The 14,083-nt window shown below is 46.4% G+C and overlaps 1 protein-coding gene across 1 annotated transcript in view; it reads right to left on the reverse strand.

The window, feature by feature from the left end:
- Nucleotides 1–10,735, reverse strand: part of ess2 (ess-2 splicing factor homolog) — a 68,230-nt gene extending 57,495 nt beyond the window's left edge. Inside the window, exon 1 of the mRNA XM_072245122.1 lies at nt 10,585–10,735. Coding sequence (XP_072101223.1) covers nt 10,585–10,722 — 138 coding nt within the window. The 5' untranslated portion in view covers nt 10,723–10,735. The remainder of the gene's footprint in view (nt 1–10,584) is intronic.
- Between the last annotated feature and the right edge of the window lie 3,348 nt (nt 10,736–14,083).

The following is a 14,083-nucleotide window of genomic DNA, read 5'->3' on the forward strand; positions in this document are numbered from 1 at the left end:
CTGCCATAGTTGGGTGCATCAGCAAGGGAGATGAGGCTGAGTACAGGGCTATGATAGGAAACTTTGTCACATGGTGTGAGCAGAATTATCTGCAGCTGGTGGTAAACCTGAGGAGAGCTAAGGTACCGTGACCCCCGTTTCCATCCAGGGGGTTAGTGTGGACATGGTGGAGGATTACAAATACCTGGGGATATGAATTGACAATAAACTGGACTGGTCAAAGAATACTGAAGCTGTCTACAAGAAGGGTCAGAGCCGTCTCTATTTCCTGAGGAGACTGAGGTCCTTTAACATCTGCCGGACGATGCTGAGGACGTTCTACGAGTCTGTGGTGACCAGTGCTATCATGTTCGCTGTTGTGCGCTGGGGCAGCAGGCTAAGGGTAGAAGACACCAACAGAATCAACAAACTCATTCGTAAGGCCAGTGATATTGTGGGGATGGAACTGGACTCTCTGACGGTGGTGTCTGAAAAGAGGATGCTGTCCAAGTTGCATGCCATCTTGGACAATGTCTCCCATCCACTACATAATGTACTGGTTGGGCACAGGAGTACATTCAGCCAGAGACTCATTCCACCGAGATGCAGCACAGAGGGTCATAGGAAGTCATTCCTGCCTGTGGCCATCAAACTTTACAACTCCTCCCTTGGAGGGTCAGACACCCTGAGCCAATAGGCTGGTCCTAGACTTATTTCCTGGCATAATTTACATATTACTATTTAACTATTTATGGTTTTATTACTATTTATTATTTATGGTGCAACTGTAACGAAAACCAATTTCCCCCGGGATCAATAAAGTATCACTATGACTATGACTATAACGTACAGCCCTACTGCTGCTCACACTGCTGACATACAACTGTACTGTTCTTCACACTGCTAACAGACAACTGTACTGCTCTTCACACTGGTAACGTATAAATGTACTGCTCTTCACACTGCTAAAGTACAATCGTAATGTTCTACGCAGTGCTAACGTACAACTGTTCACAGTGCCAACAGACAACCGTACTGCTCTTCTAACAGACAACCGTACTGCTTTTCACATTGCTAACGTACAACTGTACTGTTCTTCACACTGCTAACATACAACTGTACTGCTCTTCACACTGCTAACGTACAACTGTACTGCTCATCACAGACAACCGTACTGCTCTTCACACTGCTAATGTACAACGGTACTGCTCTTCACAGTGCTGACATAGAACTGTACTGCTCTTCACACTGCTCACGTCCAACCGTACTGCTCTTCACAGCGCTAACGTACAACCGTACTGCTCTTCAGAGCACTAACGTACAACCGTAACTGCTCTTCACAGTGCTAACGTACAACTGTACTGCTCTTCACACTGCTGATGTACAACCATACTGTTCTTCACACTGCTCACGTCCAACTGTACTGCTCTTCAGAGCCCTAATATACAACCGAATTGCTCTTCACACTGCCAACACACAACCATACTGCTCTTCACCGTACCAGCAGACAACCATAACTGCTCTTCACAGTGCTAACGTACAACTGTGCTGCTGTTCACACTGCTCTTCACAGTGCTAACAGACAACTGTACTGCTCTTCACACTGCTAATGTACAACTGTACTGCCCTTCACAGTGCTGACATACAACAGTACTGCTCGTCACACTGCCAATGGACAACCTTACTGCTCCTCATATTGCCAATGGACAACTGTACTAATCTTCACAGAGCTAACAGACAACTGTACTGCTTTTCACAGTGCCAACATACAACAGTACTGCTCTCCACCCTGCTAACGTACAACTGTACTGCTGTTCACACTGCTAACGTACAGCTGTACTGCTCTTCAGTGCTAACGTAAAACTGTACTGCTCTTCACAGAGACAACTGTACTGCTTTTCACACTACTACCGGACAACCCTACTGCTCTTCGCAGCTCTAACGTACAACCATTCTGCTCTTCACACTGCCAGTATCATTGTACGTTAGCGCTCTGAAGAGCAGTACGGTTGTACGTTAGTGCTGTGAAGAGCAGTATGTTTGGACGTCAGCAGTGTGAAGAGCAGTACCGTTGCTTGTGTGATGAGCAGCACAGTTGTACGTTAGCACTGGAACAGCAGTACAGTTTACGTTAGCACTGAACAGCACTACAGTTTACGTTAGCACTGAACAGCACTACAGTTGTACGTTAGCACTGTGAAGAGCAGTATAGTTCTTTGTGTGATGAGCAGCACAGTTGTACGTTAGCACTGTGAACAGCAGTGCAGTTTATGTTAGCACTGAACAGCAGTACAGTTGTATGTCAGCACTGTGAAGAGCAGGAGGGTTGTACACACTACCAACAGACAACCTTACTGCTCCTCACATTGCCAATGGACAAATGTACTGCTCTTCACAGTGCTAACAGACAACTGTTCTGCTCTTCACATTCAGGTCCAACCCTACTGCTCTTCACAGTGCTAACAGACAACCGTACTGCTCTTCACACTACCGACATACAACCGTACTGCTCTTCACACTACTGATGTACAACCATACTGCTCTTCACACTGCTGACGTACAACCGTACTGCTCTTCACACTGCCAACAGACAACCATACTGCTGTTCAGTGCTAACATAAACTGCACTGCTGTTCACAGTGCTAACGTACAACTGTGCTGCTCATCACACAAACAACGGTACTGCTCTTCACACTGCTCACGTCCAAACATACTGCTCTTCACAGCACTAACGTACAACCATACTGCTCTTCAGAGCACTAACGTACAACAATACTGCACTTCAGAGCGTTAATGTACAACAGTGCTGCTCGTCACACTGCCAACAGACAACCTTACTGCTCCTCACATTGCCAATGGACAAATGTACTGCTCTTCACAGTGCTAACATACAACTGTACTGCTCTTCACATTGACAGCCAACCGTACTGCTCTTCACATTGACATCCAACCGTACTGCTCTTCACAGTGCTAACAGACAACTATTCTGCTCTTCACATTGACGTCCAACTGTACTGCTCTTCAGAGCGCTAATGTACAATCAAAATGCTCTTCACACTGCCAACACACAACCGCACTGCTCTTCACCGTGCCAGCAGACAACCATAACTGTTCTTCACAGTGCTAGCATACAACTGTACTGCTGTGTACACTGCTAACGTACAACTGTGCTGCTGTTCACACTGCTCTTCACACAGACAACTGCACTGCTCATCACAGACGACCGCACTGCTCTTCACACAGACAACTGCACTGCTCATCACAGATGACCGCACTGCTCTTCACACAGACAATTGTACTGCTATTCACACAGACAACTGCACTGCTATTCACACAGACAACTGCACTGCTCTTCACAGCTCTAACATACAACCGTTCTGCTCTTCATACTGCCAACAGACAACCATACTGCTCTTCACACGGCTAACGTCCAACCATACTACTCTTCACACTAACGTCCAACTGCACTGCTCCTCACACTAACGCCCAACCGTACTACTCTTCACACTAACAGACAACCGTACTGTTTTTCACACTGCTAACGTCCAACCGCACTACTCTTCATACTGCTAACGTCCAACTGCACTGCTCTTCCCACTGCTAACGTTCAACCGTACTACTCTTCACACTAACAGACAACCATACTGCTTTTCACACTGCTAACGTCCAACCGTACTACTCTTCACACCAACAGACAACCATATTACTCTTCACACTAACAATCGTACTACTCTTCACACTGCTAACAGACAACCGTACTGCTCTACACACTGCTGACGTACAACCGTACTACTCTTCACACTACTGACGTACAACCATACTGCTCTTCACAGTGCTGATGTACTGCTCTTCATACTGCTGACGTACAATCGTACTGCTCTGCACATTGCTGACATACAACCTTACAGCTCTTCACATGGACAACTGTAAGCACAAAATAATCTGCAGATGCTGTTGTCAAAGGAACACTCACAATGCGCTGGAGGAACTCAGCAGGTCAGTCAGCATCGGTTGAAAAGATTAGTCGACGCTTCGGGCTGAAACCCTTCGTCAGGACTGAAGGAAGAACCTTGGGGAGGGTTTGAAGAACGCTGGTAGTTGAAAAAAACAGTAATTTGAGAGACAAAGGGGTGGGGGAGGGGAAGCAGGGAGGTGATCCCACGGATCTCCCACCCGGCACTTATCCCTGTAAGCGTAAGTGTACACCTGTCCCTACTCCTCCTCTCTTGCCACCATTCAGCGCCCCAAACAGTCCTTCCAGGTGAGGCAACACTTCACTTGCAAATCTGTTGGGGTCATCTATTGCATCCGGTTCTCCCGGTGCAGCCTCCTCTACATCAGTGAGACCCGACACAGATTGGGGGACCGCTTCGTCGAGCACCTCCACTCCGTCCGCCACAACAGACAGGATCTCCCCGTAGCCACCCTTCCCATTCCCATTCAGATATGTCCATACATGGCCTCCTCTACTGCCATGATGAGGCTAAACTCAGGTTGGAGGAGCAACACCTTATATACCGTCTAGGTAGTCTCCAGCCCCTTGGTATGAACATAGAATTCTCCAACTTCTGGTAATTCCCTCCCCCTCCCTTCCTCTATCCCTATTTCACATCACCTCCCTCATAGTTCCGCCTCCTTCTACTACTGCGCATTGTTCTCCTGCCAATCACCTCAATGCTTCCCCTCCCCCACCCCTTTGTCTTTCAAATTACTGTTTTTTTCAACTACCAGCATTCTTCAAACCCTCCCCAAAGTTCTTCCTTCAGTCCTGACGAAGGGCTTCGGCCCGAAATGTCGACTAATCTTTTCAACTGATACTGACTGACCTGCTGAGTTCCTCCAGCGCATTGTGAGTGTACACAGACAACTGTACTGCTCTTCACACAGACAACTGTACTGCTCTCTGCACTGCCAACGTACAAGCGTACTGCTCTTCACAGTGCTTATGTACAATGGTACTGCTCTTCACACTGCTCACATCCAACTGTACCGCTCTTCACAGAGCTTACAACCATACTGCTCTTCAGAGCACTAACGTACAATCGCACTGCTCTTCAGAGTGTTAATATACAACCGCACTGCTCTTCACACTGCCAACACACAACCGTACTGCTCTTCACCGTGCCAGCAGACAACCGTAACTGCTCTTCACAGTGCTAACGTCCAACCGTACTGCTCTTCACACCGCTGACGTACAATTGTACTGCTCTTCACACTGCTCACACCCAACCGTACTGCTCTTCACAGTGCTAACGTCCAACCGTACTGCTCTCCACAGCGCTAACGTCCAACCGACGTGCTCTTCACACTGCCAAAACACAACCGTACTGCTCTTCACCGTGCCAGCAGACAACCATAACTGCTCTTCACAGTGCTAATGTACAACTGTAGTGCTGTTCACACTGCTCTTCACACAAACAACTGTACTGTTAACGTACGACCATACTGCTCTTCAGAATGCTGACGTACAACTGTATTGCTCTTCACAGTGCTGACGTACAACAGTACTGCTCGTGACGCTACCAGCAGACCTTACTGCTCCTCACATTGCCAATGGACAACTGTACTGCTCTTCACAGTGCTAACAGACAACTGTATTGCTCTTCACATTGACGTACAACTGTACTGCTCTTCACAGCGCTAACGTCCAATCGTACTGCTCTTCACAGCACTAACGTACAACCAAAATGCTCTTCACACTGCCAACACACAACCGTACTGCTCTTCACCGTGCCAGCAGGCAACCATAACTGCTCTTCACAATGCTAAAGTACAACTGTACTGCTGCTCACACTAACGTACAACTGTGCTGCTGTTCACACTGCTCTTCACACAGACAACTGTACTGCTTTCTGCACTGCTGACGCACAACCCTACTGCTCTCTGCACTGCCGACGTACAACCGTACTGCTCTTCACACTGCTGACGTACAACTGTACTGCTCTTCACACTGCCGACGTACAACCGTACTGCTCTTCACACTGCTGACGTACAACTGTACTGCTCTTCACACTGCCGACGTACAACCGTACTGCTCTTCACACTGACGTACAACTGTACTGACCTTCACAGTGCTGACGTACAACTCTACTGCTCTGCACACTGCTAACAGACAACTGTACTGCTCTTCACAGTGCTAACAGGCAACTGTACTGCCAAATCCAGTTCTAATCACATCATTATGTTTGCTGGTGACACAACAATGGTTGGCCTCATCAGCATCAGCAAAAATGATGCAGCAGTGTGGAGGGAGGTGGGAGGAGGCAGTGCAGCTTGTGGACTGGTGTAAACACAACAACCTGAGTGAAGAAGAAACGAGATGATTGTGGACCTCAGGGAGGTTCTGGCTGACCACTCCCTACTGCACATCAACAGCCTCTCTGTGGAGTCAGGAGCACCAAATTTCTTGGCGTGCACATTACTGATGATCTCACTTGGTCCCTCAACACCATCTCTTTATTTAAGAAAGCACAGCAATGCCTCTACTTCACGAGGAGACTGGTGCAAATAAGGCTCCCCTCCCTATTCTCACAACCTACCATAAGACCATAAGAAATAGTAGCAGAATTAGACCATCTAGCCCATCGAGTCTGCTCCACCATTCAATCATGGCTGATCCTTCTTTTCTTCTCTCCTCCTCAACCCCAATTACCGGCCTTCTCCCTGTAATCCTTGATGCCATGTCCAATCAAGAACCTATCAACCTTTGCTTTGAATACACCCAATAACTTGGCATCCACAACTGCACGTGGCTTGAAAATTCCACAAATTCACCACCCTTTGGTGACCAGAACAGCATCAGGTGTCCTGACCAGCTGCATCAACAATTGGTATGGGAATTACAATGCATCAGACTGCAAGATGCTGCAACGGATAGTGAGGAGTGCTGAAAATATCTTTCTTCCCAACCCCAGCCCCCCCCAAAATTCAGGACAGCTATCAGAAGCACTGCATACGCAGTTCCACCAGCATTGACAAAACCCCTCCCATCCTTCCCACAATCTTCCTGACCTTGTGCCGTCAGACACAAGGTACAGCAGCATTGGTACCAGAAATGTCAGACTGGGTAACAATTTCTTCCCACAAGCTCTTAGAATTCTTACCCCCAACACAGATGTAAGCACTGTCTGAATGTCCTACCACCACCACCACTCCCCCACTATCCAACTCACAGACACATTCTCATCCTGCAAGGGTCATCTCTCATCTTTTATTGCTGTTGTTTCACACATTTATACAACTGCTTGTTTTTTATATAGTGACAGCAAAATTACATTATCTTGTATAAAGATGCACCTCACACTTTATGTCAGCCTGTCAGTCTTCAGGCCATGCCACTCAGGGCCTGGTGTTGATGTTATTTTGTGTGTGTGACTATATGTGCTGAATTGTAACTATACATGCTGTGTTTGACACCTTGACCCCAGAAGAATTCTATTTCATTCACCTGTATACATGAGGCTGGTTGAATGAAAATAAACTACAACTTGAACCTGAACCTTATTTTCAGAACCCACTAAATCACATCCCATCATGTCAAACATGACGAAGAGAACAATCTGATCACCAGCTATTGCCTCCCTCAAATGAGGATTTAGTGTCTCTCCAAGTTGGATAACACATGATTGAAACACTGAAAATTGCAAGGGCATAGAATGTAATGGGCGATGTTCAGATTATAAAATAGGATTCACTTTATTTGCCCCCATACATTGAAACAGAGGGAAATACTAGTGTGAAATCAAAGCAGCAAGGATCGCGCCAGGCAGCCCACAGCTGTGGCGCCCACACAGCTTGCCCACGACTCACTAACCCTAATCCATGTGTCTTTGGACTGTGGGAAGAAACTGAAGCAGCCGGAGGAAACCCACAGAGTCACAGGGAGAATGTACAGGCAGCGGTGGGGATCAGACCCTGATCTTACAGCCGGTGCTGAGAAGTATTGTGCTAACTGCTACATTGCATGCCACCCACATCTATAGCCTGGCGCTCAACATCTGTCAGTGATAATAAACCCAGTCCTGATTCTGATGTGGCTTACTCTGTCTGAACTCACCAAGGACTGAACGGCATAGCTGGCAAATTCAGTTTATGACAGACCATGAGGGATAAGTGCTTTTGACCTTTTCCTCACTAATCTACCATGGAAGGTGCATCACAGAGTCAAAAAGCAGGGAAACAGGCCCTTCATCCCACTGAGTCCACATCAACCATCAGTACCCATGCATACTAATCCCAGTTTACTCTTCCCACGTAGCACTGCACTCCCCTACAGTAGGGAGTCATTTACAGTTGTCCATTCATTTTACCAGTACCCATCTTCAACACATGGGATAAAACTGAACCACTGGAGGAAACCCACACGTTTTCAGGAATAATGTGCAGGCTGCACCTGGACAGTATCAAACCCAGCTTGCCGGACGAGTGAGGAAGCCGTTCTATAGGCTGTGTTGAGTCTATGGCAGCACGAGTCCTTACTGAGGAAGGCTCCTCGTCACACTGAGGGCTATTCCATATATGGTGTGACACTAGTGCATTGAATGGGAGAAACTCTGAATAGATCCAGTAGCTGAACACTGAACCACAACAGCAGAAATGGACATCACCGCGTTCTGCAACTTCATCACCTAATTTTTTTCTATCATTAAAATAAAAACTAGTTCAATGAAGTGCAGAGAGGGCATCAAAGGAACAGCACAAGGTGCCAGGCTGCTAAAGCAGTCACAAACATCCACTAAGCCATCAGAAACAGCCAGAGCCAAGCAGTCCCTCAACTGACATATTAGGTCAAACCCTGGAGGTCCTGCCAGCCAGATCACAATTACAGGAAAGATACTGGCATGGATCAAAGATTGGCTGACTGGCAGGAGGCAAAGTGTCAGCGCAAATGGGGCCTTTTCTGGTTGGCTTCTGGTGTCTCGTGATGTTCTGCAGGGGTCTGTGTTCGGACCACTTCTTTCACTTTACAGGTCAATGATTTGGATGACAGAAGTTATGGCTTTGTGGCCAAATTTGCAGGTAATACAAAGATAGGTGGACAGGCAGGTAGTCTACAGAAGGAAAATGGACAAGCAAGTGGCAGATGGCATACAAGTGTAGGGAAGTGTATGGTCATGCACTTTGGTAGAAAGAATAAAGGCATAGACTATTTTCTAAACTGGGAGAAATTTCAAAAATCAGAGGTGTAAAGGGACCTGGGAGTCCTTGTGCAGGATTCCCCAAAGGTTAACTTGCAGGCTGAGATGGTGGTTAGGAAGGCAAATGCAATGTTAGCATTCATTTCAAGGGGACTAGAATATAACAGCAAGGATGTAATGCTGTGGCTTTATACGGCACTGGTCAGATCACACTTGGAGTATTGGGAGCAGCTTTGGGCTCATCATCTAAGAAAACATGAGCTGGCATTGGAGAAGATCCAGAAGAGGTTCACGAGAATGATTCTGGAAATGAAAGGTTAACTTATGAGGAGCATTTGATGGCTCTAGGCCTGTACTTGCTGGAGTTTAGAAGAATGAGGGGGAATCTTATTGTAACCTATTGAATATTGAGAGGCCTAGATAGAATGGATGTGGAGAGGGTATTTCCTATAGTGGGTCAATCGAGGACCAGAGGGAACAGCCTCAAAATAGAGGGATGTCCATTTAGAACAAAGATGAGCAGGAATTTATTTAGCAAGAAGGTAGTACATCTGTAGAATTCATTACCACAGACGGCTGTGGATGCCAAGTCATTGAGTATATTTAAAGTGGAAGATGACAGGGTTTTGATTAGTCAGGCTATTGAAGGTTATGGGGAGAAGGCAGGAGAATGTGATTGAAAGGGATAAATCAGTCCTGTTGGAATGGCAGAGCAGATGCGATGGACCAAATGGGTTAATTCTGCTCCGAAATCTTATGATCTAAACAGTAACAAATGGTCAGTTAAACAGCTAACAGGCATAGCTCCAAAAGTGTTCCCATTTAACTAAGTGGTACTGGGGATAAAAGTGCAAAAGACTGAAGTATTCTTAGTCAGGAGTAGCAAGTGGATGGCCCGCCTCAGCTTCCCCCGAGATCCCAACCATCAGAGAAGTCATTATTCAACCAATACAGGCACAAAAACTGTAGATATTGGAATCTGAAGCAACACAGAAGATGCAAGAGGAACTCAGTGGGTCAGGCTGCATCTATGGAAGGAAATGGACAGTAGCCATTTCAGGTCAAGACCAGGTGAAGTGTCTGGATACTGCCTGATCCACTGAGTGTCTGCAACATTTTGTGTGTTGATTCAGCCAAAAGGGCTGACTCAAGAATCAGTCAAGTGTTCTGGATTAGGGAGAGGTTATAGGACCAGTGACACCCTGGCTGAATGAGGGAGGGCTACCTGAGAGGATGAAGAGGTGAGGGAGAGGGAGTGGTGGGGAAGAAGAATGGGAAAAGGGAGAGGAGTGGGAGGAATTGGGGAGAGGGGAGGGGTGGGAGGGAGGCCAAGGCCCATGGATGTGATGGCGGGTCACGATAGATATGCTGGGCCGGGACAGGACGCAGTCAGGAGGCCGGGTCAGTAGTAGGGACAGGGGACACCGGAAATCTGCAACGGATCTGGCTTGTAACTTTTATCCCCTACCCCGATGTACGACTCCTCGTCCAGGATCCGTTTCTTGCCCCGGCCACAAAGCTTCTCCGGCCTCTCAGCGCTGATACAGGCTAATGCCCGACTCTCGTTGCCATTGCCGCCGTTCGGTCCCTTTTCCTCGGTCCCCATCGCAGCGCCGATGTCGGTAGTCACTGCGGCTGCGCGGCCCCTCGGAAGGAGTCTTCCAGTATCCCAGCAGTCCCCGCGGCCTGAGTCAGCGGGTGCGAAGGGAAGCGGTCTGGACCGGGAGAGGGTGTAAATTATCGGCGGGGCTTCTATTACAGAGAGCGACCGACAACAGCAGGGGGTATCTACCGACTGGCAAAATTCTCAGCTCGATCCTCTTCTGTCCTTTCTAGTCAGTGGAAGACTGTTCTGGGATCGGTGAGCTCAGAGTTGTTACCTCGGTCGGGTCAAGAGTTTGCTGTCATTAAGCCGAAAAACTGGCTTTCAGCAGCATCATAGCCACGTCAGTAGAGACGACACACGATATAAATTAGGCGTTTATTATACAAGACGGTGGAAGGGGGAAAAAAAGCTGTGTGAAAATAACGACACGAAAGACCGCAAATGCCGAAAATCTGGATGAGCACACGCAAAATGCTGGCAGGATTCGGCAGGTGAAGAATGAACAGCCTCGGCCCGAAACGTCGACTACTCATTTCTATAGATGCTGTCTGACCCGCTGAATTCCTACATCATTTTGTGTGTGTTGTTCGAAAACAAAATCGTAGTGCAAAATCAAAACACAGTCAATCCATCGTAGAGATGATCCATGGTGTTCCATTGCTAGGTAGGGTTGGGATTGTGTAGGTCCAAGAACCTGATGGCTGTAAGAATGTAGTTGTCCCTGAACATAGTGTCATGGGACTTTTGTACCTCTTGCTTAATGGTAGCTGCAAGAAGAGGATGTGAACGGGATGGAGAGGATCCTTTATGATAGATGCTGCCTTCTTGAGGCAGCACCTCCTGTAGATGCTGAAGCAATAAAAACACACGAACAATTACTGAAACTTCCGTCATTAATAACCACTATGGATTGAGAACATGATCTTTCCATGAGTAAAATCTTTATTAAGTGCGTGACCTAACTTTGTTGTACTATCTACAGTTGAACTTGATGAACTAGGGAGAAATTGATGAATTTAGCGCTTTGAGTGTGCTCCAATTTTCAGTGATCTACCTCAGTTCCACTTCAGTGCACTATTCGTGGAATTCACTGATTTATTTTTTTAAAATATATGAATACGCGAATTATGACACAGAAAAAAACATTTGGGGTGCCAGCTCCCAACAGATCACTCACTAGTCTCATACCCACCAATTTTATGATAGTTTTTGCCACTTAGCTACATTGAGCAATAGTTAAGTAGCCAGTTAACCAATTCATATACTTTTGGGATGCAGGAAGGAAATCCAGGGAGAACATACAAACTCAACACCTGCAATTAGGATCAGCCTGTATCACTGGAACTGAGAAACTCTGTTTTGAAAGTATCAATGAATGACTCTCAACAGACCTCTTGGGCAAAGGATTCCAATGATCCACTGCATAAAGAAGTTACCCACTTCATTTCTAAATGGTCTATTCCTTATTTTGAGACCCTCCTATACCCAGCAGGATCCTCCCTGCATACATCCTGACAAGCTTTCTAAGTATTTTGTGTGGTTCAGTGAGGTCATCTCTCATTCTTATGAACTCTGGAGAAGAGGTTTATCCTGATTAATATCTCCTTGTATGAATGGCAGAACTAGTCAGACATATTGTCAGACAGATACTTATTGTTAGTATACTGATAATTGAAGATTTTTTTTCACAGTTTAACAGAAATCCTGAAGTTATCAGTGCAACTCTGCAAATTACATCCCAGTATGTTTAAGTTATGATACAGGAGCCTGTTGCCATGTGTTTGTTCTTTTTTCTGTATGTCTGCTTTCACCTTCCCCCCCCCCCCATTCCCAGAAGTTAAAGAGATAGGACCACTGGTCCTCACCTTTCCCCTCATAGGACACCACATCCAGGGCATCATATTCTGGCACTTCAGCCAGCGCCAACATGATCCACTGACCAGCCTGTCTTCATGCCAGGGGAAGGAGAGTGGTGGGAAGTGAGAGATGAGGAAACTAGGAAATCACAAAGAAAGTCTTCCCTGTAGAAAGCTATAAGGGGAAGGGCAGGAGAGAGTGGAAGATGTGACTGATGGAAGGTTTCCCAGTCTACGCTTGGTTTCACCAATGTAGAAGGGGTCACAGCTTGAGCAGAATGAGAATCAGGTTTATTATCACAGAAAAATGTGGTGATATTTGTTGTTTTGCAGCCGTACATACAAAATTATGAAATTGTAATAAGAAATATGATCAAAATAAAGAAGTAATGCAAAAAGAGCAAAATAGGAAGTGTTAACAACAGGAATTCTGCAGATGCTGGAAATTCAAGCAACACACATAAAAATTGCTGGTGAACGCAATAGGAAGTGTTCATGGCTTCATGAACCCTTCAGAAATCTGATGGTGAAGGGCAGAGAGAGGAAGCTGTTCCTAAAACATTGAGTGTGTGTCTTCAAGCTCCTGTACCTCCTCTCCAATGGTAGCAATGAGAAAAGGGATTGTCCTGAGGGGTGGAGGTCCTTAATGATAGATGCTGTCTATTTGAGGCATCGCCTTTTGAAGATTTCTTCAATGCATGGAGGCTAGTGCCCAAGATGAAATTGGCTGAGTTTACAACCCTCTGCTGCTTTTTCCGATCCTGTGCATTGGTGTCTCCAACCCAGACGGTGATGCAACCATGCAGAATGCTCTCCATAGTACATATGTGGAAAATTGTTTGAGTCTTTGGTGACTTTGCAAATCTCCTCAAACTCCTATTGAAATATAGCCGCTCTTGTGCCTTCATTGTAATTGCAACAATCTGTTGGGCCCAGGATAGGTCCACAGAGATGTTGACAGCCAGGAACAGGATCTGCTCACCTTTCCACTGCTGAAGGCACCAAATTTACCTTCTATACTAAGTGTAAGGAGTTTCTTCTTTTATGTTACTGCTAAGGCTAATAAAATGGCTTCTCAGTAATGTTAACTGCTGAGACAGTGGTTCTCAAAAGTAGCTTGTTTGGGTTATAATTACTGATAATGAGAATTGTACTCATTTGCTAACCAATTGGGATAGATGTTATTCTTTCTTGTGTATCTGTAAGCTATTGTTTTTGCAGGCTTTGGGGCAGAAGGCGTGATGGGGACAGAGAGAGGAGACGCGATGCGGTAAGCTGGGCAACAGAAAGGACCCCGAGCGGGAGTTCGAGGTCCAGGGTCTTCGGCGAGGACAGACTTGAGTAGAGCGTTTCGTGGATCGCCAAGGGTGGTCCCATTGGGTCGGCAGAGTTCAGAGGACATCGACTAGAGGAAGGGGGACCCGGTTCTGTAAGAGCTCCAACGATGTGTGCACAAACTGGTTTATAATAATGGCATCTTTTTCTTTTTTTTCAGAAACAGTTGA

Source organism: Mobula birostris, chromosome 2, assembly GCF_030028105.1.
Source record: "Mobula birostris isolate sMobBir1 chromosome 2, sMobBir1.hap1, whole genome shotgun sequence".
NCBI lineage: Eukaryota > Metazoa > Chordata > Chondrichthyes > Myliobatiformes > Myliobatidae > Mobula > Mobula birostris.